Source organism: Platichthys flesus, chromosome 9, assembly GCF_949316205.1.
Source record: "Platichthys flesus chromosome 9, fPlaFle2.1, whole genome shotgun sequence".
Classification (NCBI taxonomy): Eukaryota; Metazoa; Chordata; class Actinopteri; order Pleuronectiformes; family Pleuronectidae; genus Platichthys; species Platichthys flesus.
Genome location: NC_084953.1, coordinates 18023802 through 18047623, shown reverse-complemented (window position 1 = coordinate 18047623; position 23822 = coordinate 18023802). Strand labels below are relative to the sequence as shown.

General features: G+C 39.9%; 2 protein-coding genes across 5 annotated transcripts in view; one reads left to right on the top strand and one right to left on the bottom strand.

Moving 5' to 3' along the window:
• Positions 1-23822, bottom strand: part of sbno2b (strawberry notch homolog 2b) — a 57860-nt gene that overhangs the window by 28644 nt on the left and 5394 nt on the right. For 3 of the 4 annotated variants that reach the window (XM_062395014.1, XM_062395015.1, XM_062395016.1), the window contains exons 2-4: positions 15566-15792; positions 14336-14424; positions 8682-8805 (exon numbers count right to left, since the gene is read on the bottom strand). In XM_062395014.1, coding sequence (XP_062250998.1) covers positions 8682-8805; positions 14336-14424; positions 15566-15673 — 321 coding nt within the window. In that variant the 5' untranslated portion in view covers positions 15674-15792. Of the gene's footprint in view, positions 1-1740; positions 2174-8681; positions 8806-14335; positions 14425-15565; positions 15793-23822 lie in introns of those variants that run through there. The other variant, XM_062395017.1, reaches the window with a different exon arrangement.
• The window catches only part of tm6sf2b (transmembrane 6 superfamily member 2b), a 43354-nt gene continuing 22050 nt past the window's right edge, over positions 2519-23822 (top strand). Inside the window, exons 1-2 of the mRNA XM_062395018.1 lie at positions 2519-2648; positions 3233-3362. The gene's annotated coding sequence lies outside the window, so the exon portion shown is untranslated. The remainder of the gene's footprint in view (positions 2649-3232; positions 3363-23822) is intronic.

Genomic DNA, 23822 nt, shown 5'->3' with positions numbered 1-23822 from the left:
CTGTTTGGTTGTGTTTTTACCTCACACCACCCTGGAGTTATTCCACAGCTACAATTAATGTTGCCACTGACATGATGCATTTAAAGCAACACTCTTGAGATAGGTTTACTTAGTGAAGATATGCAAGGACGTTTTTCCTCCTTCCATTCTTTGTAGCATAAGTAACGTCTCTTCTCCTTCCACTCCACCACTCATCATCATCCCCCTTTGCACTCACTCATCCTCGCATTCATTGTTTATTCACTTCCCGTAAGTAGCACACCTAGGTCATGGTTGAGGTTTAATGTAATACCAGGAAACTGACAACATTTGCCCACTGAGACAGCCCTGCAGCACTGTCGACCTTAAAGAAGAGGTTTGCAATGTTTCAAATAAGCATTTGTATAAGCATTTCACATAAACAAGACCATCTTCACAAGAACGCCACATTAACAGTTTCAGATAATCTTAAAATATTTTTGCATGGAGTGACAATTGTGAATTTTGTCCTTCTGCGAAAAGATTACAAATGGTTCTCTAGTCACAGCAAGAAAATCTCTAGAATAGTTCATATGATCACTTATTTCTTTAAGTCACATTGAAAAAATTGTAAACCTATCCTCCAGGACTGTCTGTAGCTCACATTTTGTCTTATAAGATGTTGAGCACACAATGATAATGAAAGTAATGTTTGCATACTAAATAGTGAAAGTACTGAAAGTTGTGAACAGAGACACACCCCAGTCAGCCGGAGAGAAATACACAGAAGCAAATGGGCCAGGACTACAGGATTATTTGTCATCTAGGCTAATGTCGAGCAGTATATTTCACTGGCAGTTCGAGACTTTTACTGCCTAATAATTAAAGAAAACATGACATTACATTTAGCAGTCAAATAACGTCCAGAACTACACAGTAAAGGTTCATCTTCAATCTGCTGACCCCTTAATGTTATATTATAAATATATTGTTTAAATTGGAACCAGTGATTGTGGGATGCGTCATATTTATGAGGTGAGGAATACTGACAAATGTTGTGAATAGTTTATCAGCTTGATCAGCTTTTCATTTGAAATAGGCTCAGCAAGTTTCACACATATAAAGTCATCATGAAGATGATGAGTTACAATTCTACCAACACTATGTAGTCTGTTGAATGATATACTTAATAAAAGAAAAAATCTGCAGGTCTAGTCAGAGGGCCATACAACAATGGGTGTTTACAATAGCACACCAAAAAACAGACAAGAGCCCTATTTAGCAAAACAAGATATCAGGTTCTAGCACTTACTGGAAGACAGCAAGGAATGAGGGAGACAATCATTTGTCATAGCTTCTGGCGCCGAAAAGCCTCAATAGTGCACCATGTTATTAGCTGACACAGTGGCAAGAAAATGTACCATGTATCAAGCAAGGACACTTGATCTTACACATCTCATTTAAAAAAAAAAAAAAAAAAAAATGCCATTAACTTTTCCATAACCTGGATTTAAATAAAATCAATTCCAATGCAGGTCACGCTTCAGACAAAAAATAAAGAGTAAAGAAAAATGTATTCATAAATGTTAAAACTAAAATCCCAGTCAAGTTATAAGTTGAAAATAATTATTAAAAAATAAGCAATAATACTGAATAGCCTAGTCTAGAGCTCCCACAATAAGGACAGAAACACAGCTCTCTCGTATATTTCAACAAAATAACAACAAGCAATGAAAAACAGAAGCGTAATACTTGATTAGAAGAAGCAGTTGATACCAGTACCTTGGGAAGTGGTCGTCCCAGCTGTGAATACAATTTAGTCCAGAACTGCATGAGAGACATGGGTCCAAACGCTGCAGTGTGTGTGGGGGGCTAAAACACACACACACACGCATATACTCTCCCTCTTCACCTTGACTCCCTGAATGCTAAAGCCTCTTCCATGTGTTGGTCAAAGTGTTGGCATTCACCCTACAGCTGATACACTCCAGCCCAACAGTGGAGCCTCCCTAGCCCTTTCACAGTTCCTCTCTGGTTCAAAACACACATCTGCCTCTCTGCCGCAGGTGAACGCTCTCTGGGCAATGAGCTCACACACATCAGACCCAGCTCTGCTGCTGTCACAAAGCAGAGACACGGGCAAGTCTAAAACATGCTTCCTGCTTCTGTAGGACAGTCGGGCGTTTACATAGCGGGCTTAGTCATAGTGTTTGAGGACTAGTTCCTCAGAACACAGAAAGGTGGTTGGGGAGTGAGTGAGAGCGCAGGGGAGGGGAGGGGAGGGGAGGGGAGGGGAGGGGAGAGGTGGGGAGAAGAGGGAGGGAGGAGGGGAGGAGCTTTCAGGAAATGATGCTTTTGTTGGTAAGTGACTAGAGTTACTGGCAGTCGGGCCCTTTTTACTGTACATGGTGTAACTCAACCGCATTTGTAGTGTAAACAGTTTTGCGCTCTGGACCTGGCCGCTCCTCACCCCCCCTGCTCACTGCTATGTTTAATGGGCTTGGGCCACTATTTAATGATTATTATATTTAGAGATTGAATCCCTACGTGCGTGTGTCTGTCTTACTTCATACTCTGCCTCATGTCTTTCTGTGCAGTGTCAATTGCAGAACTTCTGCTCTAACAACAATTACTAAATTATATTATGATCTATAGATTAGAGGTGGAATAGCTGATCAGAACAAAACAAAGTAAGTAATCTGGATAATAAGGAAATGTGTGACTTAAGAAAATTGAATGTGTTATTGTGAGGTGTCTATTCTAGTTACAACATTCTCAAATTAATTCAGCTCTGTTGTGTTGATTGGCACCGAAATAAATTTAACAGGCAAATTTATAGTTTTCACAAAGTTGGCCAGTAGTGGTTCTCCTCCAACTTTATAGACAGCTGAAAATAACAAGAAGACAGCTGAAGTGTTCAGAAACGGATTAGCAAGTCAAGTGCTAGCAGCAAATGTGCCAATTCAAAGGGGATCTCGGGCGTCAGCCAGAGCTTGTGTCTGTGCATAAGTATACTGAAATACCTCATCGCAGATTGACATTCCTGCTTACTGGAACTCGGGATGCCGTTGTTGAAAAAATATAATATTCTGGGAATCTGATGGCAAATGAGTTCTTTCAACAAATCCAAGATGTTGATCTAAGACAATGATGTAACGTCAGTTTTTCTGATATTAAAAGAATGTAAACGGTTTAGGAGACTAAGATAAATGAGGAAATTTGTTGAATTTAAAAACAGAAATAATGTAATTTATTTCTCCCGTGGGTGGATTAGATGGAGGGGTCAATTTGCACAGTCAGCTTCCAGGAATAATGATATCAAGCCGGCATGTTGAGGTACTGTCAGGTCCATCTCTGCTGGAGACTGCCAGAGACGGAGTGGCGCCCGACCATGGTGTCATCATGTGAGTAGGAATCCTCTGAATAATGTGTGTATGAGTGCATTTGTGCGTGTGTGTGTGTGTGTGTAAGTGGGACATAGCAGGTCATTGACAAGGGATGAATCATTGATGAGCTCCTTTAGAATACAAACATAAAAACACACAGACACGCACATATTGCATCACAGCCCAAAGTAAGAAGAACCCACCCTTCACACCAACAGAGATAATGCATTACAGCAGCCTTGTTGTATGGGGCACATTCGGTATGTTCTCCTGTCGCTTTGCAAAAACCTCTTTACTCTGAGTGAGACGCTCCACACCTTCTGTGAACTTTATCCCCCTGGCCTCTTAGTATAAAGGCTGTAGAAATATCAAGGTGAAAAGGGGGTGGCACACAGAGAAGACACAGATGAAGATGTCAAGAGAGTTTGTGGTGATAGGAACCGGTTTCTGTGTTGTAAAGAAAACCATGAGGTCTCTGCAGTGATGTTAATACATCACTTTCTGCCTCTGTCTGTTGCACCCGGCTGCTCCACCTCTCGCCTGAATAATGCAAAGAACCTCCCGCTGTGCTGTGCATGTGTGAAAGGCAAACTGCTGGTAATCTCTGAAGCAAATTCCACTGATTTTACCAATGTCTCAAAATTGTAAATGTGCAACTGGCAATGTAAATAAAAGGGCAGTTCTTATTAGATAAAGGATATAGAAGCTTAACTATCAAAAGCTACACTGAACTTAGATTAGATCAGTTGGAGCACACACCCTTACAGAAAACAGTGCACCCATTGACCTCTCTTCAAATTAACCTTTAACTTCCCCTTGTAAACTGGGCCATTCAAATCACTGCTGGTGTCTTACAAGGAAGTAACTGATTGCTTTTATGATTTGCTTACGGTAAGAAATAAATCAAGAAAAACAACATAATAGTCAATGCTGGTAAACCCAGAGATACATGTTCCTTTCAGTTACCTTCAACATGAATTTTAAGTCTATGAATCAAATGGACATTTCTTGATATAGTACATTTTTTATTTGTAAGTCCAGTATGATACATGTAGTGAATCATTGGACATTGGATTCTGAACAAATATGGGATCGTTTGAATTCAACTTTGGTTGTCTGCACAATATGGTTATGATGATGGATGAGCTACAGACTGTGTAGCTGCAAAGGTATTGGTAAATGCATGCATTACTGGAATCAGTGAACTTTAGCATTTACCATAGAGATGTATGTTTTCTTGACGACATGGGTGCTCAGGGAATCTCACCCCCTTTATCAACATGTAGAATCTTTTGTGGATATACCAATGCAATCAACTTTGATAAAGACATTGAACTTTAATCTCCAGCTTGGTTAAACTTTAATCTCCAGCTTGGTTAAAAGGCTGACCGACAAATTTAGTTTTGATGATAATGTACAGTGTTTAGCAGCTGGAGCGGTTTTAATTTCGAAAGACGAAGACTAGCATAATTGATGCAAAGGTGAGTATGTTTATGTCAATAGACTTGGTGAGTTCACACCCAACATGAAGTGAATTTTTTGTGCGTCGAAATAACATACAGAGTTCAACATGTAAGGTCAAACAGCACTACTGTAACTACTGGACGTTGTCAGCCTCACTAGTTACACTATTAACATCAAAAGCGCGCCAAGTTTCACTGGTGGACTCCATGCAAATGATGTAGGCGGGGAAAGGGATGTGATTGGCAAGTTTCCAAACTGGGTGCTGGAAAGTCCCTTTATTGTTTGTTTTAAACGTACTTTTATTTCTCTTGTATACTATACCTCTTAATTTATGATTAATTTATGACAGTGAATGCAGAGCCAGCAGTAAACAGTAAATTTGAGCCGGGCAGATTTATTTCTAGACAATCATTAGGAAGCCTCAATTTATGACCCCTTCCTGCCTTCTGATTTGCATTTAGCAACACTAGAAGACATAATGTATAACTTGTCAATGTAATTGACACATAGTCTTTGGGATATGGAGTCTCAAAGGGAAGTTTATTAAATCTAACACAAACAAACATTTGGCTCTTATTTTCAAGTTATCGGCAATCTAGAAAATGACATCCTGTCCACATGCAGCAGCGGTGGGTTTCCTTACATATGAGAATATTTCAACAGAGCTCAGTTGAAATGCATAAACAAAGTTGGGAGGCCGTGCGAACCAAGTAAACATGGCAGTCATGGGACAAATAATCGCAAAAATAATCACATAAAAAATTATACTCAGTCGCACTTGGCCAAATGTCTCTGTCATGGTTCAATGCCACAAACAAGACAATAAATCCTGCTTTCTGATCATGGATATGTTAAGCTGTAGTAAGGCTGGGTCGCCATGTGATGTGATGTGATGGGGAAAATGTAGAAGGAAATAGGGGGCTGACTGTGAGGCAGTGGATTAGTCACGATGACCCCGTGACTTACATTTTCTCTGCATGCCTCACATGGCAGGGAGTGACCAAAACCAGAAAGAACAGCTGAGAAAGTGCAACACAAGCACAACAACGTCTTTCTCTCTCACACTCACACACACAGACAAAATCAAATTACACGTCTCCAGTACCATGAAACCAAACTTGCTCCTCATGAATGCTCCAATAATAAAGGAGCTACTTCAAACCAAACTAAGCATGAATTTAGACTGTCACATGAAACCTTTCTGAATATTAACAGAGATGATAACGTCCAGCATGTATCACATAATCATGAACCCCTGTAATTACCTGTAGGGACGATAACCAGATGTGCTAAGACAGGCAGATGGAAAACTAGGGAAATCCCACGTGAATCAGAGAATTCATGCCCTTGCACCACACACGTGATGACATCACTCCCTTGTGCACGAAGCCATCATGTGTAGCCTTTGTTCTTGAAACCTCTCGAGCAGCTTATAATACTAACACAAATCATTTTCATATCACTTCTATCACTCCTCGCTTTTTTTTTCTCCTCAGAAACATAGCATTCATCAACAAACCTGGACACAAACAGGAAGCAAAACTCTTCTGTCTACTTGTGCTTCCCTCTAAACTGATGCTGATTATTAACTACACCACATGTTAATAGAAACGGTTGGACATTTGCTTAAGCAGCAAACTCTGGATAAACAAATAGTTTGATAAAGATTCAAAATAGACGTCAAAAGTAAACAAAGGACAAGCAGCACCTGATAATGTCCAATGATTTTTAACTTAAATTGTTGTGAGAATGAGTTTACAATTCGGTCCAGAATCAACACTTCGTCTTGAATGCATTCCTGTGTCAGACCTTCTCATGCATACCTGTAAGGATTTAACTTGGAAAAATCTTGCTTAACATCAAGTTTACTAAATTCCAAAATTTAGATTTGAGCTTTTACCAAACTCTTAGGCTGCAATAGACAAGGTAGAATTACTGCCTCCCAGTTGTATGCCTCTGCCAGCCAGTCAAGTTTCAGTTTACTTTGTGTGTCACCCTCATCTACACACAGTTAAGACTCGTGAATCTTCTCAATATGGATGTTGTGAACAGACTCCTCCATCTGTTTCTGAATTTTGCGTTTTAAATGTCTTTATGTGAAACACGGTCACAGGGAAGCTGATCTCTTTGATATAAATGTGTTTTGTGAGTTCACAGGGGACTTGACATCAGTTAATCTTTTAGTCCAAGTAAATGTTATTACCAAGTTTCTTCTAGATGCTCCTAAGATGTGTTTTTAGGACAGACAAATGGACAACCAGACAGCATAAGGCATCAGGCCATAGTTATCAAAAAGCCGTAAAAAGCTCTGTCACAAGCTGAAGGAAAATCCCTTTATGTGAAATTGCCTCATTTGGCATTTGGTTTAAGCAACCTCTGAGTTGTATAGATACAAAAATGTTAATAAGTTGTTGTTATCAGTTTTATGACTGAAAATGAACTGTATAACAGTTCTATATAAGTGTGTGATGTAATCCTGTAGAATGACCTTTCACTTTCTATTTCAATGGGCTAAACTGAGCTAGGTATCTATGCCATTTTACCAAGTGGTATCGAGTCATAGAGTTTCAGTGGTTTCATTTTTATTTGCTGGGGTTTTCAGATGTTTTTCCGAGGGGTGCTGATCTGATGTGAATGGAACTGATTCTGTTGTCCTAAAAGCACAAACAAATAACTATTTTGAACCTTCACACCTTTTAATCAAGCTACAATTAGTGTTAAATGTGACCTCACATCTGCTCTGTGAACAAGAAATCAACTTTACACAAAATGTTGAATTTGTGGGGACATAAAATTCAGGTCAACAGCAGTTTAAAGCGATAGAATAGGGAAATGTTTTATTATTCAGTGAAAAGCCATAAAAGTGCCTAATTAAGGTAAGAAATGCCCTTTCTCTTGCTACCCTTCTCTTATTATTTACTGCTTTGGCCTTGTGTTGAACCAGCCCCTGACTGCTTTGCCTTTTCTCCTGTCAGACAGGATAATCATTAGGGGGATACTGCCAATCCGCCTTGTAACCCATGACTGCCCCTCTTTAAAACTCATTATCATAGCATATTGTGTTTTTATATGCTTCCATAATGGCGCTCATCAACTCAGCCCAAATATGCCTCAGATTAGAAAGCCACTGGTCTGTGTCATTACAATTCGCTGCTATTCATACAGTGCTAACTATAGAAAATTGGCTGTATGGACACACAAGTGCACAGATATACAAAAATGCAAATGATGGATATAAACCATCTAGGGGGAGGGGGGTAATTATTTGAAAGAGGAGAAGGCTGCACTTTTATTTCACTGCCGAAATCAAACATTTCACATCCAGGAATAAATGTTCTTTTCTTACAGTTGTATTCCCTAAACAGAGTTAATCCTAAAGACACCAAATTATTCAAAAGAGCTTCAAGACACAGTCTTACATCTTCAACTGGCTCCTGACACATATCTCACTTTGTGGACTCAATCCAAGCGTGACTGAAAATAACACTGTTTTCTGAAGATGCACTGTGGAGGTGTAGAAGAAAGTAAAACTGCAGGTCTTATTAATGACATGCCTTGAAAGGAACGGGGCAGGTACCGCTGCAGTCGTCTAGACAACACTAGGCTTTAATCAAACTGCTCAATGGTAAATTAATCTGAGCTGAAAAGTTATGGGAGACAAGATGAGAGAGGAGGTTGGGAGGTGTGGTAACCGGTGTTTGAGTAGGTGAGTTGAGTGTGCTTGTGTGGCCACTTGTTCCCAATAAAGTGTGTTTGTGTGTGTGTGGGTGTGTGTGTGTGTGTGTGTGTGTGTGTGTGTGTGTGTGTGTGTGTGTGTGTGTGTGTGTGTGTGTTACTTTGTATAAATATGAGCAGCAGATATGTGAAACTTACCTGTGGGAAATCTCCATTTCTAGGGAGGTTGAGGCTGGAAAAGTCCACTTCAGGGAATCCCGAGTACACGTCCATGTGCACATCCGGTGTGGTGGTGGTAGTGCTGCTGTTAAAGTGGTATTGCCTGTTTGGGAAAGAAGAGGTTTAGTGTGTTAACCTGCCACACATCTGAGTAAAACTGACACGTGAGATTTTCTTCACAGTTGTATAAATGTACACCTTGCAACTGCCAAGTAAAAACACAGCTTTATACTACTGTGCAAAAAGCAGCTCAAGCAGAGAAATGAAAGGGACAAATAAAAACATGTGATCAAATGCGACAGTCAAAACAGTACAAGGATGTGATCCAGGGATTTTATACCACAAATATGGTGATCAACACTATAATACATAATTATATCCTGTTTTTAGCAATTCCAACACAGCACACAGGCTTAACAGTTGAACACACTTTCAGGTTATATCAGTTTATACTTTCAGAAGCTCTGGTTTTTATTGCTAGCATCTTGTGTCCTTACATATTCTGCTCAAATAGAGATAGAGAATACAAATCTGCTCCAACCTGCTCTGTAGATCCAACGTCCACCTTTTGTTAAAACCAATAATTCTTCTAGCCCAGTACTATAACAGCCGATGTGTGTCTACAGACCTCTTATCACCACTGTGAGAGCTTTTCAGTTTCTAACTGACTACAAGTCGTCATAACGCCACAAGCCACTACACGCAGTAGCTGATCCACTCTCAAAATGAAAGCAAAACTAAACCTGTGTCAACGTGGGACTTTAACCGTCCAATCATGTGCAAGTGCTCAGGCTCAGAGGGAATGAGCTTGGCCAAAGCGATTCATTTGAATTTGGCTCTGTATTCTCGACCACAGGCCAGGGATCAGTGAGACTGATTGATTTAAGTTCGAAACACACAAAGAGGATGAAAGGGCCGCCCCAGGCTAATGTATAGAAGCCAGTATGTGAAAACATGGAGCCTGTGATTTTTTTGTGAACAGAAAGAATAACAACATGCAGCAAAATTCAATATTTACTGATCTTCATGTTCAAGTATTATTAGTGAGTGACAGCTTAAACAAATTCCTAAGTCATCTTTTTGATTATCAGAAGTATCTTTGGTCTGCGACACAGTTTATTATTTTGAAATAATAAACCATAAACTAGAAATATGGTCATAAGCTACTAGTGAATAATAACAATCATCCACAGTGGAAATCCCCTTCCTGGAATTTTGGTCAGCAGTGATATGACAGTGATATTATTATAGCAGTAGTCTTGGCAGACCAGCATAAGCTCCTTTCAAACAACACAAAGCTGGTTAGGGGCTTTTGTCCAAAGATACTGATTGACTTACTGTTTGTGTATATGTTGCCTTCCATTACTGTCAGTCTGTAGTTTTGGACTGATCATCAAATGAACCACATTTTGGTTGCACCATCTTTTGATTTGAGGCTACAAACATGCTGGCAAGGGCCGTACCAATGCTGTGTTTGGACATTTGGCTTCCATCAGTGGACATTGACAAAGATACCTGATTGTCAACAGTCAACCGGCTAGAACGATGTTTATCAACAAATGTCTCTGAATGACATTTCCTAGTAATGACCATAATTAGGGACTAAAAGTGTCAGAACCGCTGGATATTTTAAACACTAAAATCAGCAGCATAATGCCACTTCCACAGAAAGAGGAAGGTGTTTATCAAACAGTCTCCTGAACAACCCGAGATTGTGTTGCGAGAACTGTGACACCAGATAATAACCAACTGCTGAGATTCCTTGGATGAACTCCTGCTTACAGTCAGTACACCCATGAAATGTGACTCTGGCACTTCCAGCAGTAAACAAACTTGAAGTCAAAGCACTGGGAAATATCTCAGTGTGTGACTGTGGGCAGTATCAACACAGAATAACTCAGCAATGGCAGGCAGCAGGTACAACTAATATTGGAGAAGGGATAATAAGAAGCTCAGCTCTGACTTGTCTACAGAAAGTCTTTGAAATGGGGTCTGTCATGTGGTCCTATTTCAAAGAGCCATGTTAACAACTGCAAAAAATCTGAGCTTTCAAGACTGATAACTCTACAATATGTCACAGACAATCAGAGATATAATAGAAATTAAATCAGAGGAATGTTTGGGATTTTTCTGCTGTAAACATTGACCTGACTCAGCTGTGAGGGACAGACGTAAACACACACTCAATCATCTGCCACTGTTGTTTGCTTTTTTTCCATCTTGACAGGAGGAAAATCCAGTGTATTTTGGAAATTTCAATATCATATGGAGCACTATCAGGGTATCTATGGCATTAAACTGTTTTTCGTTGCATCAATCAACATGGACATTGCAATCTGTAACTAGTAGATAGTGACATTTTTATATGTTACATTGTTCTGGCTCTGTAATTAAGCAAGGAACTTATCTGGCTTCAATGCCATAATTGAAACTAGAATTACACTTTGTAGAGTGTATACAAATGCCAAGGCCCAAATGTCCCCTTATAAAACCATATTTAAATTTGCTACATTCAGATTTTTATTCGGATCTACACCAAAATGCCACACTCATAAAACATGTAACTGGCTCCTCCTAGGATTAAGTGTGTAGAAAGACAGGAGATGTGAGAACACAGCAGGCGAGGATATCTCCTGGTGAAAAAGCCATTACACACCTGTTGAGGACACGGACAAAGATGTCTAGAGAGTTTGTGGTGATATGAGCTTAAACTCAGCAGTGGAAATAATATGGATTTGATGCTGATGTGAACGTGTCTGTGTTGAGAATCTCCCGCTGCAGTGTGCATGTGTGACAGGCAAACTCTGGGTAAACCCCCGGACCCAATTCTCCGGACTTTACCCGCAGGTTATGTCTGAAACGGATTTAATCAATCTACACAAGGTCTCATGGAAAAAGGCCACGTAATTTTTGAATAATCCTGCCAACTAACCAGCAAACATTGGCTTAGGTAAAGTTGTCTTTATGTGTATGATGAGCAGTGTGAAGTTGAAAGTGAAAAGTTTGTCTCAACGCTTGGTTGTCAACGTCACAGACTCTGCTGTGTCTCTTCTACCAGTAGAGCACACACCTAGCCACCAAGACACCGGACAAGTGCAGAGGAGATAATCATGGGTGATCTTTTGTAACAAGCTCAACCTTGAAGATGTCCAAATCTTTTTTCAAGCTTAGCACAAAGATTTCCCCTAATAAAGTGAATCCATGCTACGGTTACAAACCAAATGGATGAAGCTTTGGTGATTGGTCAAACTATAACATGTGTCTCTATTATTGGGTCATTTTCATTTAGGGCCAATTGAACAGGACCTAGCTAAATGGTGGATGAGGGTCTGGTGCCAAAAAAGGTCTTGACATCAATGTTGTGGCAGTGGTTAGGATATACGCTCAGATATGTCTTGAAGACATACACAGAAAGAACAGGCAAAGAGTGATTCACTCAGGTCAGTACAACCTTACTCAGTTATATCTCACAAGGTCATAAAACAAAAACATAAATCACTGTCTGACGCGTTAGGATAGAGGAAAAAATATGATAAAAGCGGCATACGATGGAAAAAGGAGACTGAGGCAGGCACAATCTATCTACATAAAGATATAGCACCAGACGTCATGATGATTTCCAGCAAGGTCGAGGAAAAGAAATTGGGTCGGACTTTTTTTACATTTCAACAACAGCCTGATTGAAGTAAACAGGAAGACATCTAGATAAAGGACAAGAAAAGATGCAGAAATGGATGCTTTAGGACCTCAGCCCTGTTTAATTTCAATTTAATCTAATCTATAGCAATGCTACAGCAATAAACTACAAAGAGTGACCTTGTGACAGAGTAATGGCTCTTATTAACTCAAAACATTTCTGCAAGGTCCCTCTTGGACTAAACATCTACTAACAGAAATTAAAAGATTAAAAGGAAACTACCACTTTTTCAAACAGCAAGACATTGTTCTTTCTAAATTAAGTTCTTTCTAACACAATAGCCAAGAAGTAGACAGTATTCAGTCACATTAAACATCTGGAACCACAGGCAGATCCTGATAATGATCATATTTGAACAATGGCCCATGCTGATGGTCATCATATTTGAACAATGCACCATGAAAAGTGAGATAGAACAACTGCACTTTGAGTGAACCAGACTTATCTCACATCATCTTGAAATTCAGGTGAACACATAACTGTAACAAAACAAATCACCACTGTTTCAATCACACGGTTCTGTTTAGAGGTTTTGCTTCTAAAAACATGACAAATTTAGTTTCAGATCAAACAAATCCCTTCACTACTGAGGAAAGCTTGTAGATATCAAATCAACCCAAATCTCATATTTAATCCACATATAATCTAAGTAGGGCCTGTTATTGTACGAAAAGGGTTATCACAAGCTGCATCACAATTCTTCTCATTCATGGTAGAAATCCCTGGTCACGAAGGCTGAGCAAAGGTCAGACGTGCTACAAGGAAGTGTGCTGAACAGCTGCTGCATTGTACAACTACACAAACTGTGTATTGGGGTGTGATTTCTGCGTAAATGGATGCAATACAGACGACGACTGTAGCTGCTTCTGCCTGGTTGACAAGCTCCTTTCTACTGTTAGTCATAAAAACAGAGCTGAGTTGCAAGATGTTAAGATCAACCTCCCTAGTAAAGCTGACGCCGGACCACCCAGTACAGGAAATGAACGAGGGCAGATAAAAGAGACCACCCCCAATGAACAGAGCTGGTGATTTGGTTTTAGCTTAAGAACTGATGTATAGGTCTAATGAGATTTCGTCACTCGAGGTGTCAACAATGCAATGCTGGGAACAGATAGACTCAACATTTTGTCAAAGCAAGATTTGAAAAAGAAGTATGAAACATTTGGGCCAGGCTGAGACAGTTGTAAATTTCATGTTTGTCATTCACAGAAGTGAGCTTTTATGTTAATATGGGCTGGTACCACATAGTAAACAGACTACATTCTTATTCAAAAGCATCACATGAATTGATTTATTGACCACAAACATATCCTTGTGCTTTACAAAAGGGAAGCAGCCTAAATCACTTTCAGGTTCAATCACTAACCTACAGTAACACAGTTTTAATCTTCAGAAATTTTCATATGCATTTAATATATTATGCCAGTCCTTTGGTAACATACTATCTGTTGCAAGATGTACACTTGTAAATTTATGGTTTTGGGCCTGTAACATATTACCATAGTAACCATAACAGTATGTATTTCTTGTAATGATTTGAGTACATTATATTTTTATAACTGTGTTCTATAGAAGTTCTACAACTAAAGAGGAAGGATGTTTGTTTGTCATGCCGGTGTATCAGTCAAAAACAATAATACAATAGTCCAATATAAACCAATAGCAGAACTAAAGATAAACAACCCAAGACACCCACAACACATTGCCTGCTTGGTCCAAATTGGTAGTTCTGCATGAACGTCCATTGGGTAATTATTGCCCAAGTCAAACAATTAACAGTCCTCAATGTAAAAAAATGTCTTTTAGTCTCTCAGCTGTCATGTATGTACGAATGCACAAAGCAAATTAGCTTGTCAAGTTTTCAGCTGACACATCATCATTCTTTTCTTATGGTATTAAAAGGTATTGCAATATATGTGAGATTGTAAATACTTACTGGTTTCCAGATTGCATAGGGCAGTGTATGCTGTACTCAGCCTGCTGAGGAAAAGATCCCCAGGATCCAGAGGACGCGTATATTGAACTCTAAAACACAGAAAATTCAAATATTTTAAACTTTGTAAAAAGCATATAAATATATTAATGATTATGTGTAGCATGACTTGCATTTCTAAACATGAAAACGTGAAAAACACTCTGCGTCACTATGCATATCTTTTGACAAATTGCAAACATTGAAAATCTATGAACATTTCTTTCTCTCAGTCATTTGTTCAAAGGCTTATCCATTACACTTAAATGTCAACACTGCAAACCACCCAACAAGTTTGACGTAAATTGAATGGGGAGGGGAATCTGTCGAACCCCGTCACCAATGACATCATTAAAGGTCACGCTCCAGCTAGATGTTACTGCACCAGTTTAACTGATGTCAAGACGAATGCTGCCTTTTTTTGTTTTAAGTCGTGTCACATCATCCCTTGAATGGTCACTTCAGCCACCTTAGAGGCTTCTCCAGAATCTGGGTCACTATGAGGACTATGTCAAGAGATTAAAGAATAAACCTAAATCCAAATGTACTTTTTCAGTAATGTTAAGACCATAACAATCTATTTAAAATAAGGAAGTTGATGTAATGTCATATGGCAGAAAACTTTAACCTTTGGCACAGAAAATGCAAGTGACACAACCCTTTCATATTTTTTCTCTTCCACAATAAGCAATAACCAGAAGTGCCCAACATTTAATATCATGACTAGTGTCACTTTGTTTCCCACGTCTTTACATGACTGTTTGACCACAGAGATGTCTGTGATGTCTATTTGATGTGTAGTGACCTTAGGTTTGGGTACATCTGTAGTTTATTTACACAAGATGCAGGATATGAGATAGGGCTCAGTGAAAAGAAAAGGTCAGTACGTTCAACCTTGTTTAACTCTGTCATTTAACAGTGTTCTGTACCTAACACATGGTCATAACATGCTTTAAGCATGTACTAAGTATTACAGTATTACTGACTTCAATTGAAGCACAATCACATAGGATTGCTAAATGATACCAAGCATAATTAAAACCAATACATATTTATTACAAAACATGCCGTAAATGCTTTAAACATGCTATAGCAACAGCTAGAAAAAACAGATTCATATTAAATGAAGTCATCAAAACATTCAACAATTTTGAGTGAGTAAGCATAAAGTTGCAACTAAATGCAATAACATACCTCCATGTTAGAGGAGCCACCGGAGAACAGATTGCTGTCCAGCTGAGGACCCTCTGGATGCAGGTAGTTCTCCCCGTCCATGGCCAGCGCTGAGGGGAGGGTTGGCATCAGACCACAGCTTCACACATGACCACCATATGACTTAGGCAATGCACCCCCTGACCCCCACCCACGTGCAGGCTTTGTCCTAGGTAGTACTTCTAGCAGGGGTAAACGCTCTCCATGACCTGAGGAAGACAGTAGAGATGGAGGGTGTTCAGATGAGTAAACATTATCGCCATCAAATCAATATAGTGGAAGCATACAGAGGCACGTGGGAAAAGTCGATAAAACAATTAAGTAAGCAAATGTTAGAATGGTGCCATCGAAGAAAACGTGTGGCTAATGTTGCTTCTTTTCAGAGATGTCCTAGTAAAATCTTTGAAAAACTGCCTACCTGCATGAGTTGTTATCCAAAGGAGTATAAGAACATTTCATTCTTATTCAACTGATAACAGGTTGAATTTTAAAATATTTATATTAACGCTTTAATTGTAAACAGAATATGTAAAAGGAAACCAGATGTGACAGAAAGATCTTCCACAGTTTCCCCAAAATATTAAAGAAGTTTTATTAAAATAATCAGAGAAAACGTTGATATTTAAGAATGAAATATAATTTAAAAAACAAAACATGTTTTACAGTTATAAATTACATTCATCTGTGACAGTAAATTAGAAAAATAATTGATCTTCAAAGTCAAGACAAATTCTTGCCGTCTCTGTCACCACAAAACCTGAATGCAGTTCTTGTTCATAATGCAGAATGTGGGTTTATGGTTTTGTTGATTGACAGCCCTCGTTAGCAGTCATCTGACAACAAGGTTCCACATTTGCTGGGAGAACCAATTAAAATCACCATAGGAGGGCCAAGACAGCTTGAACCATATGGGACGCAGATATGTTGGAAACCTAGACTAAATGGCGATGCACTTAAGCACAGTATAGTACATATTCACAATCGTAAAGCGTCATCAGGTCGTAGGCATGCAACGCACTCATGAGGCCCTTTCTGTGTGTGTATGGGTTTTACGGCTCAAGCAGTGGGTGTCCGATATAATGACAAGTTGGAGTGGCTAGACCAGACTGTCTGAGGTTGAAGGCTGCCTGCAATGCTAACAAGGTCCCAACCCCCCCCCCCCCACACACACACACACACACAAAAATATATGCTCATAAACCTATGAAACCAGGGGGTTTCTGTCATGGGGTTATCCGTTTGTTTACATTTACATCAGATTTCCCCATTTAAGCTGCCTCAGTAAATTACACATGCTCGCCTATAATTGGGAAACTGTCCACAATGACCTACTTTGTCCTGATATGGTTTCACACAGAGACCAAATAGCCCTGAGTGAAAAGGCTGCAGCTTGAACTCCTGCTGCCTACTTCTGGGGTCTGATGAAAATATAAATTGGAATGTGTAAGTCAGCTTTTGCTCGCCATCAGTACATGCACTCAGACAATACATTTGCAAAAATAAAAACGAAATGTAATTCTCTTACTTCAAGATTTAATAGGTTAATAAGTATCATGCAAATCCCCCTGGTTCAACAACTGAATCAGTCCAGTCTTAAAGTCCGAGGTAAAAAAACCTAAAAGAGTACATGAGGGTCTTAATAGGAGGGCCGTTGTGTGTCTGAGAATGTGTGTGAGTGTGTAAGCGAGAGAGAGAGAGCATGAGAGACCTGAAATTCACCACGGACACAGCTAATACACACAAAAGGGAGGCCATTTTACCCTCAGGCTGCCAGTGTGATACTGTCCAGATAAGGGAGAAGCAAATGTGGGGAAACCCAATGCAAAGAACCAAGTGGCAAAAGTCCTCGGCAGGAGGTCTTGAGCAAAAGGATATTAGTTATTTTAACAGTGATTGTGTATTGCGAGTCCTGTGAGGACCCCCCCTTGCTGCTGGAGAATTGTACTTGAATGCAACACCCTAAGGACACTACAGGCTGGGATGCATCAGCAGTTCTTTAATGCCAGTTCAATTTAGGACAGAGGTGAAATAGGCACATTAAATCTTATGTGGTTTTGAAGTAGTCTTTTACCCATTTCAGTCCAAGATGCAGGCTTAAGGTAACCCAGGGTAAATGCATTATTGTAGCTAATACGATGAACAGTATTCAACCTGGGTTGATAACTCTAGATTAGCCAAAGTTTACCTGGTTCTAACACTTCTCAACCTAGACATGTGTGTTTTCACATAACTGTTGGTTAGTTGGTTGGTCTGTTTGTTAATAAGCAAAAATAAGCCAAAACTAATGGATGGATAACCACAAAAATTGGTGAAAGAACAAATTCATGGATCTTGATGAAAATGTTTTGGGTCAGATATATATGAATAAATATCCAGATCTGGTGAATTTAATTGATGTTTTAAAAGGTGAATGTTTGTACTTCGTGTAGGTGTGACAATTTAGTTTTGATATAAATACAATAAGATGAAGAGCAAATAGAAAACAAGCATGTATATAGGTGAAAGAAACTAAACTGAAACTTAACTTTGTTACTCTATCTCTATTTATAGAATTGTAAAACTCTACAGGATTCTGTGGTTGCAGTGATGCTTATGAAACTAAAGTTGTACTCTCGAGTGCCTGAACAGAGACATCCAGCGATTGTTATGCAACAGCGGTCTGAATACATACGTAAAAGGACGTCAGACATGGATTCTTGGTATGACCGATTTTGAAAATGATGAATTTACTCATATACCATGCAAGTGTATATGAAAATCAAAGCACATCCTATGCCAGTAGTAATAGTAGTAGTAGTATTCACTCTTCAGTAGAATAAATGATTTGATCTTTACGTGTGACAGCTGGAAAAAACATTGTTTTCCTGATGAGCCTTAGTCAAAATGCGCCATCATTCTGTCACTCACGTCACCCTCTTCACCCCCACTTACCATTTACATTACCTCCGCACATTTCTTCAAATGAAAGAATTGCTTTATGGTTAACAGAATACTTGACAAGAAGCTTTTAATTCCAGCATTTTCCCATAATGCCCTCTCTGTCATTCCCCCTACCACCCACAGCCTCTAGTGCCTTGCCAGTTACTGTCTCTTAGCAACAGAAAGAAAAAATATCTGTCTTTTGCTGTCCCCTGTTCCCTAACCCCCCATTCCTCTAGCAAGCCTCTGAGGATAATCGATACTGATCATTGCAAGAGTGGTCCCAGATATGGCCTTCCTGTCAGGCCTCTCATTGCCGGAAATCAGCAAACCCCCCTGCTACTCCTAACCACCGCAGAGAGGAAGACGGAGTTGATGAAGAAAGCTATCTGAGGCTTTGAGTTCTGGCAGAAAGATAACACAAGATAAAGAAAGAAACACAACCACAGCTGTACATGAGAGACATGGAGTTCATTCAATTAAATTCGGCACACACATCAGGCATTTTAGTAACCATCATGGCTCCATAACAATTTGTCGTCTTTGTCAATATTTTAATTTATAGCCTGTATCAAGACAGCTAGGCAAAGTGTATATGAGAGAGAGGTAGAAGACAGATAGAGAGAGGGGGTGAGAGATAGTCTTTTGTAGTGTAATCTGTTAAATCTATTAATTACCTCACAAGGTTGCTGGTTTTTGTGCAGTCTCCTACCGTGTGTGTGTCTCTCCCTCCCTCCACCTCTCTCTGGGTGGCCAACACAGCTACATGCAGGAAGATTAGGCCATTTCATGTGCAGCAATTGTACAATGCTTATAAAGAAAGAAGCCCATTCACTATAGACCGAATTAGCCAAAATGCACTCACTGTGTGTTAAATCCCACAAAAAGGACTGGACATGCAACCATGGAGATTTAGTTCAGTTAAAAACAGATTTTTCCAGCGATGTGGCTTCATTCTAGGCCGTTGGTTCCTCTTGGCTGTGTGAGTCACCATGTGCCTGTCAGCCAGACAGAGGTTAATAAGCAGCACAGCTCTGTCACTTCAAAAAACTCAAGATGTGCGTTCACTGTGTGTGTTGATAGCAACAGCACCCAACATGTGCTTGCAAGTACATAAGATGCGAGCGAAAATGCAGTCTGCGGTAGCAAGGGCTCCCTGGTTGTGTGCTGGTGGCCTTTGCTGACTATCAGTGGCTGCCAGAGCACATGGGGATCATCCAGAGAAGTGTGACTTCCTTAAGCTGCTAAGTCACGATTAACGCTCACGAGGAGAATCACCAGCCGGCCTTGCGTGTGTGCCATCTCACTCACAAATACTCATGTGGAGTGTTAAAGTAGAATTATTGCTCTCCACGCAGATATATGTGTAATAGAATGGAATGAAGCGGTCACTTGATAGTAGAACAGATGCATGCATTGACAATAGAAAAGTGGAGTGCATGCATATATGTGGCTTCAAATGCAGTGGCAAGTGCAGCGTTCAAATGAATGTATGACAGGGAGAAAATGCAGAATTTTGCAATGGTTTAGACAGAAACATCCTTTTATCCCACTTGTTACTCTGTAACAACACAATTTCCCCCTGGGATCAATAAAGCATTTCTGATTCTGATTCCTTTTGCGTCCCCACCATTCTTATAACTGTGTGGGAGACAACCATCTTCTGTTCCATCCATCAATTTTCTTCCACTCATCTGAGGTCAGGTGGTGGTGGCAGTAGGCTAAGCAGTGTATTTCCGGCATCTTTATCCAAGCTCCTCCTAGGTGATTCTGAGGCGTTCCCAAGTCAAATGGGATATGCAATCCCGCGAACAGGTCCTGACCTACCCTAGGGGTCCCAGTTTGGCATGCCACAAAAACTTAACATCGAATGCACATAGGAGGCATCCTAATCAGAGTGTTGAACCACCTTAACTGGCTCTTTTTAATGCATTGGAACAATAGCTCTTATCCATATTTCAGAACTTCTCACCCTAACTATTAGACTGAGCTCATCCAACCTATGGAGTATCATATTTCAGCTTCATGTATCCATGATTAGAATCTTTCATTCACTACCAAACTAACATGGGTAAGGGTGGGAACTTAGTCTCCTGGCAAAGGAGGCTCTGAATAGACATCTTAGATCCCGTGTGCCCCAACATCCCTCAGGATGCAGCTGAAATTCTTCTGGATGCTGGAGCTGCAGCTACAGCTACAGCTAAAAAAGGTCATCCCGTGACCTGTTCACAGCTGTGACCTCATCATCTGTCACATTTATCTTATTTCTTTTCTGTAGAATTATACTAAATCCTTCTTGAGGAAATGAAAATCTGCTACATGTGGCGTGGCGGCAACAGAGGAACTTTAAATTCCATTTTAATCAATCCAATGTAGTGATTTACCATGGAGATATGCGGGTTTAAAGTTACTGTGTGTGACACTGATTGAAACCGTGTCAATGTACAGTATCCTTCAGGTGTGGTTATATCTTTGTGTTGTTAAATGCTCTGGTGGTCACATGCACAGCAAAACTGGCGGAACCTGTCAAGGGCAGACACAACTTGTTTTGCTTTTGTTTCTGTGTCAGTATGGACAAGTCTATGAGAGAAATGTCATGGAAAATGAAGTGAAAGACAAAAAGGATGGATGTGAGATACAGTATGAAGTAGAAAGTAACCAGGGATTAATAGATAAGGGACCATAAATGTTTGAATTTGTTTGAATAAATTATATACCAGTCAAACGTGCTCTAACATGACATCTTCCTCTGTTCAGTTGTTTTGCATGCCTCTGTCCCCATTTTTGGTCTCTTTGGGATAAAACGTCTCTTTGGGGTTGTCTCAAGTTTCATTGAGGTCATTTTGCATCTCGTTGGGGTCCAGGTCACGGGCCCCCATCCACGAAAATAACAGCAGCACTAGTATTATATTTGCACACTTGAATCGATCACTAACTGTAATGTTGCAAGCATCCACATGTCTGTTGGCATGTGCCACTCTCCTGTTGTAGTGTGCATCTGTCTTCGCTCATTATAATCTGGCTAACGTCAATCACTCCATCCAAAGCACCAAACTCACTCACCACCACTCTTAGTCCATAAGCATCACCAGTAATCAGGTTAAAAATGATTAGGGTTCTGCTGCTTTACACCACAGCAGCAAGGGGGCCATTAGTTGGTTATGATTGCTTAGAATGGCTGGATTCATTAGTTACCGTGATGAAATATTCATAAAAGGAACAAGTTACTTCCCAGGGAAACACAACACTCTGTCATTCAAAACAGTCTACATTATTAATCAGCACCTTTTTCTAAACAAATGGCCTATACTTGCCTCTGTGTACACATGCACAAACAGACACACACATGCATGATGCAAACACCTTAAGTACATATATGGAAAGACATAGACATTAGCTACCTATCTCTTCTGGTTCTCCTCCCCACAAATGAAATTCCATTCAACATTACAGAAATAACAGCCCAATAAACCTGATAGGACACTGAATAGAGAATAATGAATGAATGACTATATAACCAAATCTGTTGTATTATCAAGAAACAATAAATGGAAACAAATTCAGCTCAAAGAGCCTATTACTATTGCATTTTGCCAATGCAAATATTTATCAAAGAGACTCTCTTAACTGAAGCACAGAGGAAGACATACAATCATTTGACCAATTTAGTCTAACTGAAAGGCAGAGTTTAACGATTTAGGTACAAAAAAATGAGTAACGTTTTATTCTCAATTAGATTAACATCATCTCTCTCCAAGTGGCTATTCAGCACCATTTTGTCATGATGATGAGCATCTTCTTGCCCATAAACACAAGCTGAACGAGACATTAAAGTAATTTGTTCATAAAGGGTGAAGATAATTGAGCTCTCGTTGCTCAGAAGATGATTTTGTTGTTGCAAATAAAGGAAGGGGGGGGGTGAAGGAGCAAAGGGGGTAAAAGGTGACAGCAGAGATGAGCTCAGCAGAGTGACGTAAAGAGCAGATCACAAGCCATGGTTTACGGTGCCTTGATGACACTTATTTAGGGAGCAAATCCCTCTACTTCTCCTGCCACCACTGGCAGGAGAAGTAGAGGGTTGCCTCTTTGACCCGTTTTTCGTCAGTCATCTAATTTCCTCACAAAAGAAGGATGATGACACATGCTAACAGGGAGCAGCCCTGTTAGTATGTTTCAACAAAGCTGCTTTGAGACAGGCACAGAGGTTCGGACATGTTCTACACATTTTTTTGGAGGAGGGGCTGTATGTGAGAAAAGAAATGTCATTTTCTGGAAACTTTCCCTGCCTGTCCACTAGTAAAATACCTGTAAACAAGTCCAAGCTAGCCTGTGAGACAATTCATGAGTGTGTTGCTGACATTTCTAACACACGACAAGAATAACTATATCTCAGGATGAAAAGAAGAGAACACCTGTGATATTCAAAGAAGTGTATTGTTTTTGCACATAATTACTGTGCAAGCTACTGGATATATCATCTATCTAGAAGAGTGATATGAGGGAACTACATTATTAAGGTGGGAAGTATCTATTGCAGAGAGATTAAGCGAACTCTACCACAAGAAGAAAAGGGGCTGAGTTGTTTGTTGACTGATTATTGTATTTTTAAAAAGTAGCATTGTGTTTATTGAGAAAAATATCCATATTTAGATTATTTCAAATTGTTTGAGAACGCACAAAAATAAAAAGGAGATATAATAATCAAACACCCAACCTACTGTATATCCCCCCTGCCTAAATTTACATTTGATTTCTACCAACACTGTTTTGTGAATGTTCTCTAGATATATGATCCATCCTCTGCATTTCTGTCACCCTCCCACTCTATATTATCACTGTCTCCATCACAAGCCCTATATTACCCTTACTTCCCCATTTCCATTACTATCTCTCTTTGTTTCCTTTTGTTGTAATGCCCAGCTCTTTCCCTATTTCCATCACAATCCCTCTCTCTTCACTTTATCTTTCCATGCCTGCATGTATTTTCCTTCCTTACTCCCTCCAGAGCAGGATGTTGGGATCGGCTGTTACCCCTCACCCAGTCTGACCCGTGGATGTATTCTGCTGCTGATCGGGGGCAGCTGGTTCCCTGCATCTGATCTCCACCCCCTGTATACGCCCCTGTCAGTTGTGGTTATACAGAGTCAGTCATAACACCAGGCAAAAGCTATCACATGCACATTTCACAAGCTACCAATGGAGCACTGGGAAGCAAAACCTGGACAACTGAACTGGAGTGTGTGACACAAGACAGGTTTTAAATATGCATCACAGTGGTGTAATGACTCTTGTGACCTTATGAATGGAAACTGTGAGTCCA